Source organism: Vespula pensylvanica, chromosome 10 (assembly GCF_014466175.1).
Source record: "Vespula pensylvanica isolate Volc-1 chromosome 10, ASM1446617v1, whole genome shotgun sequence".
Taxonomy (NCBI): Eukaryota; Metazoa; Arthropoda; class Insecta; order Hymenoptera; family Vespidae; genus Vespula; species Vespula pensylvanica.
The window spans coordinates 4,227,585-4,249,750 of NC_057694.1; the positions used below are offsets into that span (position 1 = coordinate 4,227,585).

The 22,166-nt window shown below is 35.0% G+C and overlaps 3 protein-coding genes across 4 annotated transcripts in view; 2 read left to right on the top strand and 1 right to left on the bottom strand.

Moving 5' to 3' along the window:
- The window catches only part of LOC122632651 (nephrin-like), a 272,598-nt gene that overhangs the window by 197,782 nt on the left and 52,650 nt on the right, over window positions 1-22,166 (bottom strand). The gene's annotated exons all lie outside the window — the stretch shown is intronic.
- LOC122632652 (glucose dehydrogenase [FAD, quinone]-like) lies at window positions 1,607-13,371 on the top strand. Its single transcript, XM_043819743.1, has 9 exons — window positions 1,607-1,757; window positions 3,030-3,238; window positions 9,337-9,465; window positions 9,721-9,917; window positions 10,726-11,085; window positions 11,160-11,625; window positions 11,736-12,106; window positions 12,256-12,350; window positions 12,430-13,371. The coding sequence occupies exons 2-9, from the start codon at window positions 3,031-3,033 to the stop codon at window positions 12,509-12,511; spliced, it is 1,908 nt and encodes a 635-aa protein (XP_043675678.1). The 5' UTR covers window positions 1,607-1,757; window position 3,030; the 3' UTR covers window positions 12,512-13,371.
- On the top strand, window positions 13,715-17,836 carry LOC122632653 (glucose dehydrogenase [FAD, quinone]-like). The gene is made up of 9 exons (XM_043819744.1): window positions 13,715-13,847; window positions 14,333-14,546; window positions 14,630-14,758; window positions 14,850-15,046; window positions 15,190-15,284; window positions 15,447-15,711; window positions 16,052-16,520; window positions 16,591-16,961; window positions 17,051-17,836. Exons 1-9 carry the CDS (start codon window positions 13,845-13,847, stop codon window positions 17,132-17,134), a joined length of 1,827 nt encoding a protein of 608 aa, XP_043675679.1. The 5' UTR covers window positions 13,715-13,844; the 3' UTR covers window positions 17,135-17,836.

The following is a 22,166-nucleotide window of genomic DNA, read 5'->3' on the forward strand; positions in this document are numbered from 1 at the left end:
AATTTCGAGCAAATGGAAAATTAGCAATTGCGGTTTCGCTAGAAATTGTAGATAAGTTTATAAAGGTAAACGAGCTACAATTTTTTAGTTTAATACATCATTAAATAAATATATCGAATCATTTCGTATATATACAGTTGCGGACAGAAATAACGTATAGCGGAGGTTCCATTTCTATTCAATCAAATTTCCCTTCCTATATCTTACATTATCCCTCTGATCTTATACTACAAAGAAAAATATCGATTTATACTAGTAATGTTTGTATCTAGTGATATTTTTCATTGTAAAATAGAATTTCGAGGAGGGATAGTATAAAAAACATAGCAAAAAAAATTTGACGGAATGGAGAGATAACTCTTACCATGTATTTTTTTTCACTCACGGATGTACATATAAAAACTTCATGAATCGTTATTGAAAACATTTTCCGGATTAGATATAGATTAGAAAGTAGAAAGGTGCAAAAAAGAAAGAAAAAAAGATAGAGATAGAGTCAGAGAGATAGAGAGAAAGAGAAACAGATAAACAGACAGAGACAGAAATAGAGAGAGAGAGAGAGTCAGTATGACGATCCAGATAGTCACGTAAATAACAATGATAATCGATCGATTCTGCGCCATAAAATACCGTAGAATGACCAATCTTAATTACATAGAAATTTTCGATATATCGATTTTATGTCAAACGTGTCAAATTCTCACGAGTAAGCGTGCGAGTAGAGGGAATGAACGGACATGAACGGTACGATCGTTAACGATAATCGTGATGTAATAATAATAATCATCCTTGTTTAACTCGAAATGGCAATACTAATTTTCGATAATAGCTATTTTCGTAGTTGTACCGTGTTACGCGTCGTTGATATGCGAAATGCCACGCGTGTAAATCGCAAGCGTATAAGGATGCATGTAAACGAACCTATAAGGATGTACGAGATTTGTTCGTACATGGTTCATTGCGTGTACGCATACCATATATATAACTATATCTATCTATTTATTTCTTACACCTATGAACATTGCGAATACACACGTATAAGTATCAACAAAATTTATTGCTTGCATTTATGCGTAATTGCACTTGAATGAAAGATGTGAATGAAAAAAAGTTGCTTCATAAGAAGCCGATAAAATGAAAATAATTACGGATTATCAGAGAAGCGTAAGCTTTCTACAATTTTTACATCACTTATTGAAAGATACTTTTAGATGAATATACGAAACTTCGATTGCTATTTTTTCTCTTCATATTTTATTATTATTGTCAATAAGACAATTGTAATAATATTAAAGAACAAGATTGCGAACTATTTTGATCAAGTATCAATTCTAATTTCATTGAAAACTATTATTATTAGACTACGTCTTAATTATATTAAACCGGTAACTGATTGAATATTGATTTCTCATTTATAGGAACGTTCAATATACTTGACCTTGTAAAATATAAATTCTGTGTAAGAGTTAAGTGAAAATATCCCATAGATAATTAGATAATACTAATCGTATAATCCATCTACATACATCGCAGTTATTTCATTAGGTACCTTCGTAGGGGAATCAAACAACGAAGTGGGAGACGAATATAAAGTAGCGTTCTGCGGTGAGAGGTTCTACAGTTTACGTTCAGTGCGTTTACCGTTCTTAGCTTGAATCGATTCATAGTATACGCGATATTAACAAGTGTCACGCGTCGGTTGCTTTTAATACAGTGCGACATAGTAACTTGGTATTATTTCCTGAGTAAAAATCAATGTAAGTAGGTCATTCATTTTAATCCTTTTCTCGTTGTCATATAAAATCAATTGTGGTATTACGAAGAAAAGAAAGTAATCGAGTTTGCACGAATATACACGTATATATTTTTTTTAATGTTAAGAGATTCTAATATTCGTTTGTATTTTATTGATTTGAGTTTAAATCATTAATAAAAAAAGCTGCTAAAATCGCTACGTACTAATGTACATAAATAATTTGTTTCTGTAATCTATTCGTTGATATTATCGTATGTATTGACACGTGCTATTCACTGTAAATAACAAACTTCTAATTATCTCGTAGAAATTTCGATTCATCATCGTAATCAACGATTAATCTTTTTCCTGTTTCTTACAAATTACTATCTTTGTTCGTTATGATTCGTCTTTATTTTTAATCAATGTGACGTATTTTTAATGAAACAGGTTATTGAGAATGTAATTGAATTTTTATGAAATAATTACCTTCAGACATGTTTTCGGACTATTTATATAATAATAAAGTTGATAAGATTGTACAATTTTATCTTCATTCGATAAAGGTTTTACTTGTGACTTTTATATTTTATTTTATTATTTTTCGCTTTTAAACTTTGTTATTTTATTTTTCGCTTTCTTCCAGTATATATCAACTAAACTTATATTTAATTAATTCAATTATTCAATAATGTACTCAACGTCGAATATCTATCATTTATTTTAATATTATTATTTTTTATTTATTTTTCAATATAAAATAACAAAAAAATATATATGTAAAATTGCAAATAAATATATTCACAAATTATTTAGGCTCGTTGAAATAATCAGAGTTGAAAATGTGATATCATTCTTTGAGTCTTCTCGTGAGAACATTCACCATATTGTATACATTCGAATACGATGCGAAAAGATCATTATGTGTTTTGCGAGAAAGTCTCTAGTTTCGCACTATTTAGTTGAGTTGCATTCTGTATGGCCATGACTTAGATTGGCAGACACCGGATATGGACACCAAAGAGAAGTAAAAAGGAAGGATTGACGAAACAAATACTGCAGCATCCACGAATAGATCGATTTAGAATTTCGTTTATAAATAATTTTAATCGATCTCTTTATATAGAGCATTAATGTTCTTCTTCTTTTGCAATCGCATCTTAAAGTTAAATATTAATTGCTTTTAAATGGAAAATTTCTAAAAGGAAGATGCATAAAGTACAAAAAAAATAAAAAAATCACACGATCGTTAAGTTGTCGTCGTATGTTATATTTTCCTATTTTCTATTTGCAGTATGTCATACAACCTATCGATAACAACAGAATGCGCGGAACCGTTCCTTGGGCCGACTCTTGGACAAAGTTGTCCAGGATCACAATTTTTGATGTTCATGTCGATTGTGGACACATTCGTACGGGCTAAACAAGATATTTCCTTCCTTTGTGAAAGGGTCAAACCGATTGATCCACCAGAATATACGTATGATTTTATCGTCGTTGGAGGTGAGTATGTATTATATTGAAAGAGACAAAAAGAAGTATTATGATAAAAGTGTATCTTGCTTTACCGCTTACTGAAATCGATAAAAAGTGCTAGATTGAGGCCATTTACCTAGCTAACCGATATTTACGCTCGAGTTGACGAATGCTTTAACGAAAGATAAGTTCCGATCATACTTGTGTATAAGTTTTTTTGAGCGATATCTCTTCGTTACAATCTAATATGTCTATATATATTCCTTTTTATTTCTCTTTTATTAAGTTAGGTTACTATTGATAAAACAAATGTATCTCATAGAAGCATTTACGCAATTCATTATAAGGTAAAATTCATGATCGAATTATCATTAATGAACGTTAATCCTTTCAGGATATGATGCAAGAATAATCGATTAATTCTTCCTTTTCGTAACAAGCAAGTAATCGATTAGATTCGATTGTACATAGAATCGATGAAAATACGGGTTTATTAAATGTTACACTTGGGCAATAAAGTCGGCTAATAAGAAATGTGTTCGTGTGAACAATACATTCAGAAAAAGGAGATCGTCCTAATCTTTTCAGTCGCAATCATTTTTACAGTTCTTCGAGAGGACAAAATGTTAATTTGTAACAGTTCGTTGCTTGAAAATGCATTAGCATACAAACGATCTGAAAGCATCGATGCGTGATTTAAAGTGATTTTAAATTCGAGACAAAAGTAATAAAAGTTTATATTCTCATGGACAATTACCTTTGTTTCGCGAAATGCATGTGCTATATCTATCGGTTCACGACCCTTGGCATCATTATTGCGATGATGAAATAAGGAAAAGTAAAATAAAAAATAGAAAAACTTAGAATTGTATGGTAAAACCAGTGCATAAGTTAGTGGCAGGAAGCCAATAGTGTTAGAGCAGTTGCTTCTTCATCAGGTTTATGATTAAAACTAATTTCTTTTTTTTAATTAAAACACTTCCTACACCGGTTATTATTATTCAGTAATATAGTGAATGCATGCGATTCGAATTTTACGATATATGGTAATGTAGACAATTGTGAGATTACCTACCTTGCGTATATGAATAAAAAACGAGAGAAGAGACGAGAGAAAGAGAGGGGGGAGAGAGAGAGAGAGAGAAAGAAGGAAAGAATGAACGCAACTTGCGGAAGACGTTATCGACCGGCCTTAATTATCGCCATCGTTCGTTCGTCAGATTATTATCGTTCTGAATGTATAGATCATCTCTCCTTCTTCTTTTTTTTTTTAGAAATACCGGTATTCGTACATGGCCAATCGATCGTGTAATCAACTCGAACTAGAAAATAACCAAAATACGAAAGTGGTATCGCGGAATCGTATCCTTTATTAGCGTTTACGGATATATAGTCTAATTAGAGGAGAAAGTAAGAGACTCGATATATTTGATGAGCAATTAAGAGCAACCGTCCGAGAAGCTACCGAAGCTACCATCCATTTTTTTCTCTTACCAGTATTAAGTTTCCTTTTATAACAGTTGCTGAACAATTTAGGAAGAATCGTCTTGCATTTCTCGATTCGTTGCTAAAGTGAATTTAATCGTAGCTTCGACGAACGATACTTCTGATGTACTGAAATTTCCGAGTATTATTTTTAATTGAAAAAGATTTGAAACGTCGTCCTCTAAAAATTCTTAAAATTGAGGAAAAGTTTAAAATGAAATTACGAAACAGGGTGTGCATGTGTGTGTGTGAGAGAGAGAGAGAAAGGAGGGGAAAAAAATTAGTGACTTCAATGAAGATTTTTCTGAACGATCACTAGTCATCTATAAATGTCTTCAGCATTATTCGTGCTCGTTGTTTTTACAGTCTTCTAGGTAAAAATATATCTCCTCTAATTTTTCTTTGCCCTTCCAGCATACTTTTATCGTGTTTACAAGATCTATTGGAAATGTCGAAAAAACTCCATCAGCTGGCGATGACATGATTATTATTCGTGGATTATTTTTAAGCAGTATTTCCGAAATACGTGTTTATTGGCCAGAACTTTATAAATACTTTCTGTTTCTATTTCTTTATTTTCCATTCGATTCCTTTTTCCTGTATTTTTTTCCTTTCCATTCTCTTCTCTCTTAATTTCTCTCGATACGTATTTAGACACGATAATAATATTATATAAATCGAAATTTATTCAGTTGAGTGGCATGATTATTACATCGTTAATTTCTACCTCGTTGTTATCGAAACGAGATTCTCCCTCTCCTCATTTCTCACCTTTCTTTCAGTCCTCTCGCACCCCGAATCGCCGTTCGATCGAACAAAATGGTCAGGCCTGTGTAAGCTGCGTGCCTCGATAGGGGCAACGCGACTCCACGTTCCATTATTGGCTCGTGCACTGTTGGTCGACAGATATAAATTCTCGAAGGTAGCAAAACGCGCACGATGCGCTGGAGGACGTGCCATTGCATCTAGCACGGAAGGGTGAGAGAAAGGGTGAAGAGCCGTGCGTGAACTAGGACACCGACTAGTGGATCGTTCGATCGCGAGAGGCGCCAGAGAAAGAGGTGTTGGTGGCACATGATTTAAACAGGCCACCGAATTTTACATACTCTCTGTAATTTACATTTTCGGCGGGACCTACCAAAAGGAGAAAGAGAGATAAGCGTGAATGTATTCAATCGGTACTTGATAACCAATAGAGCTTTCATGGATAGTCAAATATCCGTGAAATATCCACTTTTCATTGTAAGCTTTACATACATACAGTCAGATCGCGAAAAAAATGAGAAATCGTACGAAGAAATGTACATTGTCATAAATTGAATTTGTTAGAAGAGAATGATAAACTTTCTTAACATCAAAGCAACTTATAAGAAACTTCAATGACATAGATTCACGTGGCGAGCTATTAGAGATGATATAGTGTCATCGGATGTATCTTCGATTAGCTATATTATAATTTTCTCTCGTTTTTTCTCGGGATTCACAAGGACACGTATATATTCAACCAGTTTCTTTTTTTTAGAGAGAAAAACGAATGCAGGCGACAAATAGTATATCGTGTTGATTGATCTTACGTGACGCAAAGAGTAACAGAATTATTATCTACTATCAGAATTTTTAATGGAACCTTTAAATTTCATTGTTCCATTCTAAGAGAGAAGTGAGAGAAAAATGCAGATAACTAGGATCGTTGCCAGTAGATATATTTCGGATTGATAGAATCGATCGATAAGTTGCACGCAAAGGCGTGGATAAATGCGAAGTAAAAAATCGCAAGTGTGATCGGTATGAAGATCAGAAATGGTAGAAATTGAAAAAGAAGAGGATGCATTCACATAGACGCGGTAACGTTTGCATCGAACGATGTAGTAGAGTGTCGAATAGCTCTCAGTAGGTGCACATAACTATTCGTTCATTCTACTCACTACTTGGCTTATGCAAGTCTCTGGTTTTTGCCACTATGCCACGAACCGTTTTCACCTCTCATGCTCTCATGCTTCCTCGACTCGCACGCGCTCGTATTAGACCGATTGTGAACGGTAACGAGAACGAGAGAGGGAGAGAGTTTCCAGAGGAAGAAGAAATGTCGAGCAAGAGGAAGAAACCGAGCATGCGTCCAGTCTTATCGCCTTTATGAATTAAGAATTTACTAGCGTGAAAGGATAGACTCGCGTTTCGGTTCGTATCTCACGTATACGATTTTTCGCTCGAAACGAACGTACACGTACGCGAAGAAACGAGGATAAGAAAAAGTTCTACTAAGATCGACATTTTGATCGAATCTACCTTATATGGATAATTTGTGCACTTGTAAATTTTATTATCTTGCAAAAAGCATGCTTCTGCGAAAACATTTTAAACAATCCATAAATTTCTACCGTTTCGTCTAATTTTAACGGAACATTTTTGCATATGATAATTTCGCATATGTCTTGTTCTCGTTATCACAATATTCATATTCAAACCAGGAAAAACAAACTAAAACTGAACTGAAATATATTTAAGAAACAAGTGCAAAAATATTTGGCTATTTGACTATTCAACTATAAAAATCTATTATGATTACATACGTAAATATACGACTCATTATTATTTAGTCCACAGATAAGTTTCATTCATCTATTTCTATCGTTACTATTGATTCTGTTATAACGATATTTCGAAACCTCCTATGATCCCTATAGAAACATCCAAGATATCGCGATTTCGCATCGTCGTAGAAGAAAAGTAACATGATTAACTTCCTTTCCCTTTTTCCCTTTAAAGAAAGAGAAAGTGGGAAAGTTGTTGAAATTGGCAAGGCCAATAACGACGATCTCTTCTTTCGAGCGGTTCGTATTGTCGCACGAATAGAGGACGGCCAATTTCACCGATCTTCTGTCCCTCTATTTCTATCGATTATATCTTCTAAGACACCCTATATCGAAGACGTGGAGAAGAAAACGATCTCAAGTAGGTGGAACGATAGAAGCGCGCTTCATTTTCCGCGCTATTACGTTTGAAAGCGAAACGAAGTCGCGGCTTCGATTTGTTGGATAGAAACGAAAAGAAACGTAAAGATATAATGACGGTATCGCGTATTAGTTTCCCTTTCAGGTTCTTTCTATCTCTGTTTCTATCTGTCCGTCTCCCACTTTTTCTCTCTCCCACTTTTTCTTTCTCTTATTCTCTCTTCCTCTCTGCTCTCTTTCCCTCTCCCACTCTCTTCCTCTCTTTCTCTCTTTCTTTCCCCTTCTCTCCCTTTTTCTTTCCCTCTCTTCTTCTTTCCATCTCTTTCCTTTCTCTCTCTCTGTTTCCGTCTCTCTCTCTCTTTCTTTCTCTATCTCTCTTATGTCTCAATACGTGCTATACTCGACCGGCCTCGAAAAGACATCAGGGTCAGTTGGACGACTAATTACCGTACATAACTCGTATGTACACGCGGATGTGTCCGAACAGGTGTACGCGAAGACCATTATTCTTGTTCGCTTGTAGTTACACTAACGGTAAAAAAGAAAATATGACTAACTCTTTTGGAAGAGGATAGGAAGGGATTATCGGTGAAAAAGAGCATTCTTTTTCGAACGATAACGTCGACGTTTTCGTATAAGCTATGCTGGTAACGCTCATAACGCTTTGCTACTCGACTGGAAACTAGGACGTGGCTGATAACCGGAGGGGCAATTTACAAATCTCGAAAGTACTCGACAAGCGTTCCGATTTCTGGATGGAACAAGAGAGTTCAACGACTGGTTTGCAGAGCTTAAATTAACATTTCGTTTGCAAGGTGCGCACAAAGGTGCGATAGCGTGCGACGCACGGTTAATCGTAGAGGATTCGGAGCTCTGAAAACGAACCTTTGCTTAGCTCTTCCTTCCTATCCGTATAATTATCTTCTCTTAGTCGGAGACTGAACGAGGAAGAGAGGGATGTAGACAAAGAGAGATAGAAGCAGAATACTCGGATAGACCTTCCTTTGATGCATTCGTTACTAATTATTTCAATCTATCTTTGTCCGAATACGTCGTACTCCCTAATGTTGTTAAATGATTTAGAATTCGAAATACAAACTTGGAGAAGCACATAGAAGGCAAATAACGGTGTAGCAATACAAGTGCGTGTACCGGTATACAGGCTACGATTACTAAAGCTGATAGTCGACCATGGCCAAGGTCTTAACGGTTCACTTTCCAATACACTCTCGATAAACATTTTTTCGCAATCGTGTAATGATACTGCTAATTACGATTACCCGCGCGCGTTGAATCATCGTTGTATAACTTTTACCACGTACATACGTGAATGCACGTCAATTTTTTTTTTGATAGCATTCGATATACGTCAATAAATGCGAAACATATAACACTTATATAGTTACGAATAAAAGTTTATATGTTATTCAATTAATTAAAATAAGCAATAATTAATGTTGGAATTTTCAATATCTTATATTTAAATAAAGAGCCCTAGTATATTCTATCGAAAATTTTGACATTATTATTGGTCAATTTAATATAATTGATATATGAGGGTACACAAAGTTTTATATCATATAGAGTACTTCGTGGAGAGCAAAATGTCGTTTTCCTCGTTCGGAAGAACTGATGATTTAAGGGATACTTTTAAAGATCGACTGAATATCTAATTTTTCTTTATGCTAGGCGGATCGGCTGGTGCCGTAGTTGCTTCTAGATTGAGCGACATACCCGAGTGGAAAGTTTTACTTCTCGAAGCAGGTCCTGACGAGCCACCAGGTGCTAACGTTCCTAGTATGGTAGCGATGTTTCTCGGTAAGTTTCAACAGGAAATCTTAATTAACTCAGTAACGTGACCAGATATTTAGAAGTGAAAGGTTGTATATTTATAGAGTACTGATAAGGATGGAAAAAATTAGAATACTGTAATATAAATACTAAAACGTAACAAGTTTGTTGATTTAAGTTCTTTATGATAACTTTTTTATGATTATGGCGTGTATTCATTCGTTTTAACTTCGTTTCGTTTGAACTTGTACTTATTTAAAGACTACATAATTTTATTGATAGGTACTGAAATTGATTGGAAATATCAAACTACTAATGAGAGGTATGCTTGTTTATCGAGTGGCGGATCTTGTAGTTGGCCTCGAGGTAAAAATCTAGGTGGAAATTCTGCACATAACGGCATGATGTATATTCGTGGACACGCAAAGGATTATGATAATTGGGCTGCCATGGGAAATGTTGGATGGACTTGGCAAGAGGTATCGGGGCATATCTACTTATGTTATCCCGTTAACCTATTAACCGGGAGATATTTGCGATCGGTGAACGTGGACGTATGAAATCTATTTTAATTAAAAATAAAATAATCAGAATATAGACAAGAAACTTTAGATAATTAATTCATTATGAAATGAAAAATTGAGAGATTCAATTTTTTTTTAATCAGAATGAAAACTAAATAATTTATTTATTCTTTTATCAAAAAAAAAAAAATTGAATTTTCCTTCGAATGAATCGAATTAACATGTTCTTTTCATTCAGAAGTGGATTAGCTGCTTGTTTTCGCAGAGCGATAATAATAACATATATTACGTTACTTATTTATGTTGATAGTAAAAAATAATACAATACGTTTTTCAAGAAATATTTAAAAATACATCAATATATTTATTCGAATCGAATTAACTCGTTCTCCTCATTAAGAGGTGAATTAGCTACTTGTTTCCGCAGAGCGATAATGATAACATATATTACGTTACTTATTCACGTTGATACTAAAGAATAACGCAATACGTTTTTCAATAAATAATTTAAAATACATTAAAACACAACAGACGATTGTGTTTTGGACAAAGGAAATCTTGGAAAAGAATCTTAAATTGTCCGAGGCTTACACGTTAATATTACTACTTTGGTAAAATCATAGAGGAAAAAACAAAGGAGAAAAAAAGGTCGTGATTAAAAAGAGAAGCGTTTCATAATTGACGAGAACCGTGTGAGAGTAATCCACGTAACAATGATTTCCCAGGCCGAATGCTCACGATACACTTTCTCACATTTTCTTAGGTATTGCCATACTTCATGTGCTCGGAGAATAATACAGAAATTGATCGAGTTGGCAGCGAATACCATTCTGCCGATGGTCTTTGGACGATTGAAAGATTCCCTTGGCAACCTGAAATTACTCGCGATATTTTGAGCGCCGCTACAGAGAGAGGATATCCGATTACTGAGGATAACAACGGTGCTCAATCAACGGGATTCACAGTAGCTCAGATGGCCAGCAAAGACGGAGTTAGAGTTAGCAGCGCTGACGCTTTTCTTCGTCCCATGCGCCATCGACGTAATCTTCATATCTCTCTTAATGCTACTGTCACCAAGGTCATCGTTGAAAATCTCAAAGCAGTCGGAGTCCAATACTATCAAGTGAGGAGAATATTCCTCGTAATAACGTTTCGTAAATTAGGATTTCGATAAAAGTAGACCTATCTTTCTTTCAGAATGGTAAATTTCGCGTAGCACGAGCTTCTCGTGAGATCATTATCTCCGGCGGTGCCGTAAATTCTCCTCAATTGCTATTGTTATCGGGAATCGGTCCGAAAGAACACTTACAAGCCGTTAATGTCTCCGTCGTTAAAAACTTACCAGGAGTCGGACACAACTTACAAAATCATGTGTCGTATACCCTCTCTTGGACTATTAATCAACCAAACTTATTCGATTTGAATTGGGCGTCTCTTCTGGAATATATTGCCTTTCATAAAGGACCTATGTCCTCGACCGGCATGTCCCAACTTACAGGAATTATACCGTCGAGCTATACCACACCTGATCATCCCGATATTCAGTTTTATTTCGGTGGATATCAAGCGGCTTGCGCAATTACTGGCGAAGTAGGAGCACTTATGGATAATCAAGGCCGTGGTATAAGTATATCTCCAACGAATGTTCAACCACGTAGTAGAGGTAATTTCAATAATAAATCGTAATTTTATAAAATGGATATTTTCATGAACATAACGAAATTTTTAATCAATCGGTTTAAATCAATCTTACCATATTGTAAATATTTGTAGGAATCCTTCGATTAGCTAGTAATAATCCATTTGAAAAGCCGCTTATTTGGGGAAACTATCTGAGCGATCCAATCGATGCTGCTATTCTGGTTGAAGGCATACAGATCGCATTATCTTTCGCTAATACATCTGCAATGGCAAAATATAACATGAGTCTCAGTAATATGCCATTATCCGCGTGCTCTCAATATACATTTCTCAGTAATGAATATTGGAATTGTGCGATTCATCAGAATACAGGTCCTGAAAATCATCAAGCCGGATCCTGCAAGATGGGACCATCAAGCGATCCAATGGCTGTAGTAGATCCTCAGCTTAGAATTCATGGTATTAAAAATCTAAGAGTAGCAGACACGTCTATAATGCCTCAGGTGAATTTTTACATAGAACGTGAGATTATTATCGCATTAATAAAAGCAGATCGCATAATTAAGAATTTTTTCTTTAAACTTTTCAATTTATTTCATTCTTATTAAAATCTATCCTTGCTTAGACATGCTAATTCTTATTTTTCTCGAAGGTCACGTCCGGTAACACTGGTGCTCCAGCAGTTATGATTGGTGAGAGAGCTGCAGCGTTCATCAAGTCCGATTGGGGTGCTGGTGCGACACAATGGTACGGGAAAGCTACAACCTTTAGGAAAAACCTCCAATGGAAAGGCCATTAGTCATCAGCAATTTACCATGTTTCCTAGTTCTCGTTCGACGATCGACAGTTCGCTGGAATTCTTGCTATGGGGGATCAAATACATCGACTGGGACCAGGCTATCTGGTAGTAGTAATCCTGCATTCCCGGCTCGACTTCTAGTCCATGAAACATCGACTTTCTCAAAGCTATGCGACGTCGATGCGCCAATACAAGGCGACGAAAAAGACGAAACGGATCCAGCGGGATGCCCGCAGCGAACTGCCGTGAAACCTTCTTCCTTTCTTTCTTTCTTATAACTTCGTAGATACTCTAATATATATCCCGATCAATCGGTCCGAATAGAATCCTCTCGTGCGGTGGATACGAGAGGATACGACAATGTCCGTTATCATTGAGTCTTTCGAACAAATTCTTTTGTGTTTCGTTCTATCGAGATACAGCAAATACAACAAAAAGCTAAAAATCCATTCTTTGTTAGTTTTACGACTAACTCCAAGACGGACCTTCTACCATTCTATCTTGACTAATGATTCGTTCAAGAACAGCCGCTCCCACTTGTTGACCAATTAATATCCTCCAAGAACCAATAAAGCAACAACAAATAAAACGCGTCTGCTATATTTTTCTTTTGCACAGATGCGTATCTTTGAACTTTTTCCTATATAATTCTATTCGTTAAATTATCCTTTGATTACGGTATATTTGTGTTAGACAATTTTATCGTTTATGAATGAAATTGAATTTACATATCAATACCGATCTAGCGAAAGTTTTACATTTTTGGTAATTGCCATTATCAGAACCAAAGATTTCGGGAACTAGGAAAAATAAGACAAAACAAATGATTTAATTGAAGTTAATATATATAAAAAAAAAAACAGATTAAAATGAATTATTCATATTAGACACCTAGCGTTAATGTGTAGAAAATTGAAAAAAATGTAAATAAAAGCGTATTGATGTGACGCATCGGTCATTCCAATATAATTACTTTCTGTCTGATAATTATTGTAATATACTTGTGATTACTAACCCTGAAATTTCATTATTCAATGGATTTTGAAAATTTATAACTCATATATAAACTCGATTAACGAAACACTTGTGTTTATCGAGATACATTGTAAAATTTCAATGATCAATGGAATTTGAAAACAGTCAGAATTAATTAGTGAATATTGTATGTATAAGTGATTTGAAACCCGGAAAGTCCCATATGTAGGTGCGTCAAAGAAACGACACCAAAAGTGATTATTCTATTCGTATGTTCCGATAGCATATACGTAGCATAATATATAACAACGTGTAATCACTCACGAACGTTTCGGTGAATATATCACCGGAAAATACAGCTATATAAGAAAGCAATGCGCAGTAGTCTCTTGTAGTCGCCAAGCATTGCAACGGATCGACAAGACGTATGTTAAATAAATCCGACGAGACAAATCAACCGATTCAAAATGGTACGTGTCCGCTATAATGATTTTGTTATTAATTTCCATGACTTTTGATATTCGACATTGTTGAAACTTCGCGTTGTTATCTTGTTACATGATGATTTGAACAATCACATTACATAACGCGTAACTAAATGCACACTATACGACGGATTTTTGACACTGATGGCTACGTATTTCACTAAAAAAATTCTCTCTAACCGTCGGTTTTCTCGCGTATATGCGACCGCTTTTCAAGCGATCGTTCATAGTACAATATTATAATATATTTATTAAGAGGGAAGAATTGAAATTACGTCTATGTAATAGCGGACTATAAAGTAGGATATTCTTTTTTCAATATTTTGCTTATCTCGGTAACGTTTTTCAATATTTCATCTTAGATAACATTTAGAATAGACTTATTGTCGAAGAAATAGTAGGAAAGAGTATCTATCGATAAATTAACAATACAATATAAAATGGCATTTGATATCTTTGAACGATTGTAGGCTTTGAGTAATTTGGTGGCGGAATCTCCTACTTGTTCTCATCCATTCTGGGGTGGAATGCCGATGTCTGCTGTTTGTCAAACTAATCAAATGGCATTGTTCTTTTCGTTGCTAAACACTTTAGTAACTTTACATCCCAAGATAGGAGATCCCTGTGGGCGAGTCACGCCTGTGGAAAAGACTGAAATTATTTACGATTTTATTGTTGTAGGAGGTAAGACGGAAAGGACGCGTATTAATCGATCGAATAGACTTTTGTAAATATTTCAATAAGATGTAAATATTAATCGATGTCAGGTGGAGCCGCTGGGTCAGTAGTGGCTGCTCGATTAAGTGAAATCGACAAGTGGAAGGTACTTTTAATAGAAGCTGGTCCAGATGAGCCAGCCGGTGCGGAAATTCCAAGTTATCTACAAGCTTATCTCGGTAACACATATGTTCTATTTGTTTGCCTATATATGCGCAATTTAAAAAATTTAAATATTTGAAAAAAAACCAAGCGTTTTGTGTTTTTCAGGAACATCTTTAGATTGGAAATACAAAACTACAAATGAATCGCATGCCTGCTTAGCTAATAACAAAAGTTGTAGTTGGCCGAGAGGCAAAAATCTAGGAGGTTGTACCGCTCATCATGGTATGGCTTATCATCGGGGACATGCTAAGGATTACGAACGTTGGTATGAAATGGGTTGCAAAGGTTGGACTTGGAAGGAGGTAACATTTATTCATAAAAGCTTTAAAAAAATTAATAATGTATAACAAAAAATGTTGAGAAGTAACGCGTCATTAGACATAGACGCGTATAAAACTTTATTGTTAAACGATAAAGATTTTATTTCCTAATTGATTTTTTGCAGGTATTCCCATATTTCTTAATGTCCGAGGATAACCGAGAGATTGGTAGAGTTAGTTCGAAATATCATGGTACTGGTGGAGTCATGACAGTAGAAAGGTTTGTATTATTCTTTGAGATCTCCATCTTTCGTTAAAAATTTTCAATACATCTTCCTACATGTAATTTGTACAAGTACTCCAATTTAAAAAATAACATCTCCTAAATAAATATATCTATGATCGAACATGCCTACACTAAATTAAAAAATGAGTTTGTCAGGTTTCCATGGCAGCCCGACTTTGCTTGGTCTATTCTTGAAGCCGCCAACGAAACAGGTTTGGGAGTATCCGAAGATCTGGTAGGCGATCAAATAACAGGATTCACGGTGGCCCAAACTTTGAGTAAAAATGGTGTGAGACAAAGTACCGCTGCTGCATATCTTAGACCGTATAGAAATAAAAAGAATCTCCAAGTTATTCTAAATGCCACTGTCACTACCGTTCTTTTAAGGAGAAAGAAAGCTTACGGTGTGAAATATGTGAAGGTAAAAAAGTACTTTTTATCAGATTATCACTTTTTTGTGTAAATGAGGAAATATTTTGTTATGTTAATATTTACTTGTCACTTTATTTAATATTCATGCCTTGCTTATCCTGAATACATTATTAAATAGTAAGGAATTTCCTGTAACATTTATAAAAAAACGTTATCGGAAAAATACAGTAGTTTTCTTCAAAATATTTTTATCGCTACATTTTAAATAACTTTTAATAAAATTAAAAATAATTAACGAGGAAGCAAAAAAACGATATCAAAATACGATAATGAAAATTGAACAATGAAATGATCCAATACGATAATGAAAATTATTAAATATGTTTTAGAATGGAAAAACCTATACGGTAAAGGCAAAACACGAAATAATATTATCCGGAGGAACAATAAACTCACCGAAAATATTACTTGACTCCGGAATTGGTCCCAAAGAAGTTTTGAAGTCTGCGAAAGTTCCCGTGGTGCACGATCTACCAGGAGTTGGTGAAAATCTACATAACCATGTATCTTATGGTTTAGATTTTACGTTAGATCAAGTGCCCCAATCGCAATTGAACATTGATTCCTCTGATTTGTATATTTACAATCAGACCGGCCCATTATCGTCAACCGGTTTAGCTCAAGTAACCGGTATATTTCCCTCAACTTTTACTACCAAAGATGATCCTGATATTCAAATATTCTTTGCCGGCTACCAAGCGGTTTGTAAAAGTAAAGTAACTATTGCTGATCTAGTAACGCACGATAACCGAGAAACTGTCAGATTCACATCTGTAAATCTCCATTCCAAGAGCAGAGGTAAATGTTTAATTTTGAATTTTATCGGTTCCTATCCGTGGATATTATTTTATTATCCCATTTATTTTAGGGCGCATAACGATAAAGTCTAATGACCCGTCCAAGCCACCAACCATATGGAGCAATGAACTTAGTCATAAACAAGACATAGAAATTATTCTTGAGGGAATTCGCATTATTCAACGTTTAGCTAATTCTTCGGTAATGACGAAACATAAATTGAAACAGGTTAAAGAGCCATCAGAACAATGTTCTCACTATGAATACGACAGCGATGATTATTGGAGGTGCGAAATACAATGGTATACGAGACCGGAGAATCATCAAGCCGGTACTTGTAAAATGGGTTCTTCCGACGATCCAATGGCTGTTGTTGATCCTACATTGAAAGTCAATGGTATCGAAGGATTGAGAGTAGCTGATGCATCGATTATGCCACAAGTAAGAATTCCAGTTGATAGTTTAGATATTATTTTATAATTTTGACTTCTTATAATAATTTTTAAATAATTTTTCCCGATTTATTACAGATTGTTTCCGGCAATCCCGTTGCTCCAATCAATATGATTGGAGAAAGATGCGTATATTTCATTAAGAAAGACCATATGAATTAAAATTATTTAATCATGTAAACCCTATATATATATATAGTAGACAAAAATTACTACTAAATATATAAATTAATTAAAATCATAAGATAAAATATGGATGTTTGTTCTATTTTATATTATAAGATTTGTATTTCGCGCAGTAACATCGTAACGTAGTAAGAAAATTTTTCGTTGATAATAAGATGAATAAGGAATAGAAAAACGAATAAGAAGAGGTCCGCTTTTGCCAAGGTTATACTTACGTTATTTCGCCTCTCAGTTATTAAGATAGAAAGGAAGGGAAATGCAGTAACGGGAAATGGGGTGGAGAATGAGGAGAAGAAAGGATAGGAGGTTGGGAAAATGGTTTGGTATATAAGGAGACAGTGGTTACGTTGGTGGTCGTAGAAGGTGGAAGCATAGAGAGGTCCACTCGACCTCCTTAAACTCACAAGCTTATACGGAAGAGCGATTTCGTGACCCTTCGTCTGACCTCTCTGGCTACTCATACATCTGGACTCTTTCGATGTTAGCTACAGACTAATTACTGCTAAGATAACGTTTCTTTTGCGAATATTTAAATTATTTTAATTATTTTTATCTATATATATATATATATATTGACGTGTTTGCAATTAGTACTGTTTCTTCAAATTCTAATTTCTTAATATAATTCGTAATTATACGACTATACTAAGTTACAATAAATCAACTTTAAGAAAGTTCTATATTTTGTTCAAGTAAAGAATCAATATCCTTATGTATTAAACCGTACACGTAGTAAATTTCTATAATTTTACGATGTCTCTTTATCATCATGTTTTAGCAGTAAACACCTTGATCACAAAATCGATAATGAAATTCTGAAACTTTTTTAATTTCGCGAACAGTGGACGTATCACGCAAGATTGTTAATCAGAGAAAGTGCTTTCAAAATATTTCACATCAAAAAGGATTAACGATAGTTATCGAATAATCTGTGAATATGTAATAAGAGAAGTTTTAAGTCATTTACTATAACTTTATCGAAGTGTAAAGGAATAATAATATTAAGGAATTATATGAATTCAAAATTGGTCGATCACTTGTATCGATAAGCAGATGGCTTGAATTAAAGGAAAAATTTGAGAATCACTGGCTTCCAGTCGATAGCGAAGGTGTTCGGTATGAGTTATACGTGCAAGTTGTACAAGTCCAAGCAGATGATGAGATAAACAAATTATAAATAAAACATTGAATATCGTAGCGATGTAGCTAGGCATCCATTCGCAACCATACTATACGCATTCCTCGTCATTCTCGTCGCCGTCCTCAACGTCGTCCCCAACATCGTCGTCGTCGTCGTCGTCGTCGTCGTCGTCGTCGTCGTCGTCGTTGTCGTCGTCGTCGTCGTCGTCGAGCCAGAAGCGTAACGACTGCTTTGAATTTCATGAGGGTGCGAATGAATTCATGGTGGGATGGCGCAGCTGGCCCCGGAGACTCGACGACTTCAAACGCCTCCTCTGGCCTCCTCTCTACACCCTAACGCCTCCACCTCACTAACGCCAGTAGACGAAGTAATTCGTTAAATTCTTCTTGTGTTATGACTATTTTTTATTATTTTTTCGTGATTTTTATTTAAATTTCCCTCGGAATACGTTCGAGACTGAATATTTCGAGACCGAGAAAAAAACACTAATTGCGTTAATTGTTTTCTGACGAATATCGCTCTATTTCGATTTTTGAATAATATCAACGGTATGAAATGCAATAGGGATTTTCTCGTTTTCTGATTCGTTCGAAATCCCAGATTTACGTAAATTCGAAAGAATACGGAACGTGAGAGACAGAGAAAGGGGAAGAAAATCTTTATATGTATCCGGTTGATAGAAATAGGATTTGGTAGTTACAGAAGTTGGATAAAGCCGATAAAAGAGAAGTGTCCGTAAGAATCCCCAAAATCACGGTCCTAATATTCTCTCTTTCTCTTACTCTCGTTCTTCCTCCCTTTCTCTCTCATTTTCCAGAAATCCGATTAAATTGCACGAGCTTTTCCCACTCGTTATAACAAAATTTCTGCCGCCTCGTTACATCCTACTGTCGACACGCTTTGATGTTAAATTTATAACTTTCAAAGTTGTTAATCAGATATTTCATGAAACATAAAACTTCATCATAATTGTACACATGCTACAAGAAAAGCAAAACCGATAAACAAATCATTAAATATTTTTACGTTAGAGTGTAATTAATTATGCGTATTATACTATTAACACTTGATCTTAATAGTTTCATTTGGAAATAACAAAATACTTATTCATTATAGGAGATTTTCATTTATTAAAATTTTAAACATGATTTAATATTTTCAAAATTCTCATATATATTCAGTTCATTGCAAATGAAACAAAATATAAGTACGGCGTATAATTGAACTCTTCTTTAAAATATCTACGTAATTCTAAATCAGAGATAATTGATGAATAACAGAATTTCATTGTCAAACTCTTATTAAAATAATTATATCCTATTGAAATAAATCTTCCTATAGGAATGATATAAAAGAAAAATTGTTTTTAAAGGTGGTAACAAGTTCGATCGATTCAACAGCATTGCAAGAAACAAATATATAAAACTAGAAGTCTACGTTTAATACCTTTCAAGAAAATTTCATGTGCAAGAGAGATCGTGATACTTCAACCCGCCTTCGCGTCTTTTCGTGTACGAACAAATTCATGTACATTTGACGTGTCGGGGATCAAGACAACAAATCCGTGACGGTAGCTCACTGTCGTTGGTCCACTGAGCCGTGACAAAACGGGATAGAACGAGAAAAACAGAGAGAAAGAGAGAAATAGAGAAAGAGAGAGAGACTGAAAGTAAACGTGCGAAAGGAGAGGATCGCGAAGCGTCTCTAAGCCAGGTAGGCTTAAGGCAACGTAACTCAGCTCCGTAACGGAGCTAAAATATTTTGTCGTTGCCTCGTTATTTATCCTGCCAGAGAAAGTTGTTGTTCTCGGTGGTAGTCGTAATAAATGTCCTACAAGGCTTGCAAGCTTCTCTTGGACGCTTTGGCGTTCTCACGTGTGTGCGCGCACGTGCATCTTCGTACGGGTCGAAAAAGAAGAGAGTTCGAAATAGTACCGGTCTTGAAATCTGCGTCGTTATCTGACTTGGCTCATCCTCTTTCCTCTCACCTTGTTTCTTGTTCTTTTTCTATTCTTTCTTTCTCTTACTTCTTCTTATTCTTATTCTTCGTATATTTTTGTTAGTTTTTTCACAAACAGAAGCTCCCGAGTTTTTGGCGCTACGCCGCGACGTACAAGGTGCTGGTGAGGTAGAACAAAAAGACAAGAAAGTTGCTCGTTGACTTACTCGTGAGATCCTACTCGTTCTTCTTGGCGAAGATTCTCTAAACTTTTATCCTGTGCTGTTCGAAGGAAACGAAGGCTCAAAGGATTCACGCAAATTATCATCTTCCAAAGAAAGTGGATGCAGTTTTGTTAGCCGAACTCATGCACTATCCAAGTCAAAGTTTTTGCTTCTTGAAAGATTACTGATCGATCGACCTCGGATCAACGAATATGAAGGAAGAACTACGCTCGCGTCTCGGATCGATGGATACTTGTTGCATTATTTGTCATATCTTTTTCAGAAAATATGATTCTTACAAAATCAAATATTCGGTACAGAAACAAATTAAATTCGCCGATATGGTGCAATAAAGATTTAAAAAATTGAGACAAATAAGCTCTAAGTTAATTGTTATAGAAATACTTGACATCGAATTTGTAAATAATTATTTGAATTTACAACCATCTAAATCAATTAACTTCGAGAGAGATTTCACATATCCTTAAATATATCTCCATTAGCAACTGTCTCTTAATATCCTTTGAATGGAAATGCTACCTTAATGAAAATTAATTCACCGTCCCATCAAGTACAGTCAAATTGTGTTTAAACGATGAGGAGAAACGAACGAGAGGACAATCAGTGTCGTAGAATTTAATTCAAACATGTTCCTTTCCTGTAGAATTTAAACGTGCACGCAACCATTGTCTTGCACTTCAAAATGTATTTATACACTATTATAAAATTTGTTTAAGTTTTCATGTTATGAACAATTAATTTATTCCATTTCTATCTTCCTTTTATGATTATGTATATCATGCGATGAAATTATTTGTTTTGTATGTCAAAATACTTATCTGGGACCTTATTGCTGCCAGTATTTTCTCTATGGAATAAAACTAATAAAAACTATAATTCTCATTCGCTCTTCTGTGTTCTCCTGTTATCAATAACAAATATTGGCATGTACGATTCGTAGAGATGTAAAAATAAAAAAATATAAAAGGCCATTCCGCAGTGGTGCAATACTTTATTGGAACATACATATATCCAAACGACCTTACAATTACATACAACAAAATAGAAAATGGAACGATAAATTTTTAAACGATACGTATCACTTTGTTTCTAAATTTGAACGCTAGATCTAAAGAATTATGGGCTTTAATTAACGTAGTAACGCATCAATTATGGTTATAGGATAATAATTCTAAGAACAGAAACAATTTCGAAATGAAAAAGATAAGATAAAATCAATGCTGTATTATTCGAATATGTTTTTACGAGCAAAACTTCTAGATTACACCGTAGATCGTGTTTAGAGAAAGAAAGGGAAAGAGAGGAAAATAAAGAGAGAGAGATAGAAAGAGAAAGAGAGAGAGAGAGAGAGAGAGAGTAAAGAGAGAGGTAGTAAACGCTAAACGAAATAGCAGGATTGTAATGATTTTATCGTTGTATTATATCGGGTAGAGTGAGTATAGAGTAGGGTTGTGATACGCGTGAAAGGCGATCCTATTTCACCCCCGAATGAACGCACTCGAATTGATCGTGTTGACCGATCCGATCGAGATACCGTAGTTACCGTTCTCACCCCGACACGCGCTCGACCTTCCGCACCCCTTTTTTTATTGTACGCACGCTTTCCTACAGAACAATTCGTGTCTCCGAAAAGATCGACAGCGTGCTATACGCTATTTTTTTAATACAATTTTTACTAACAAAA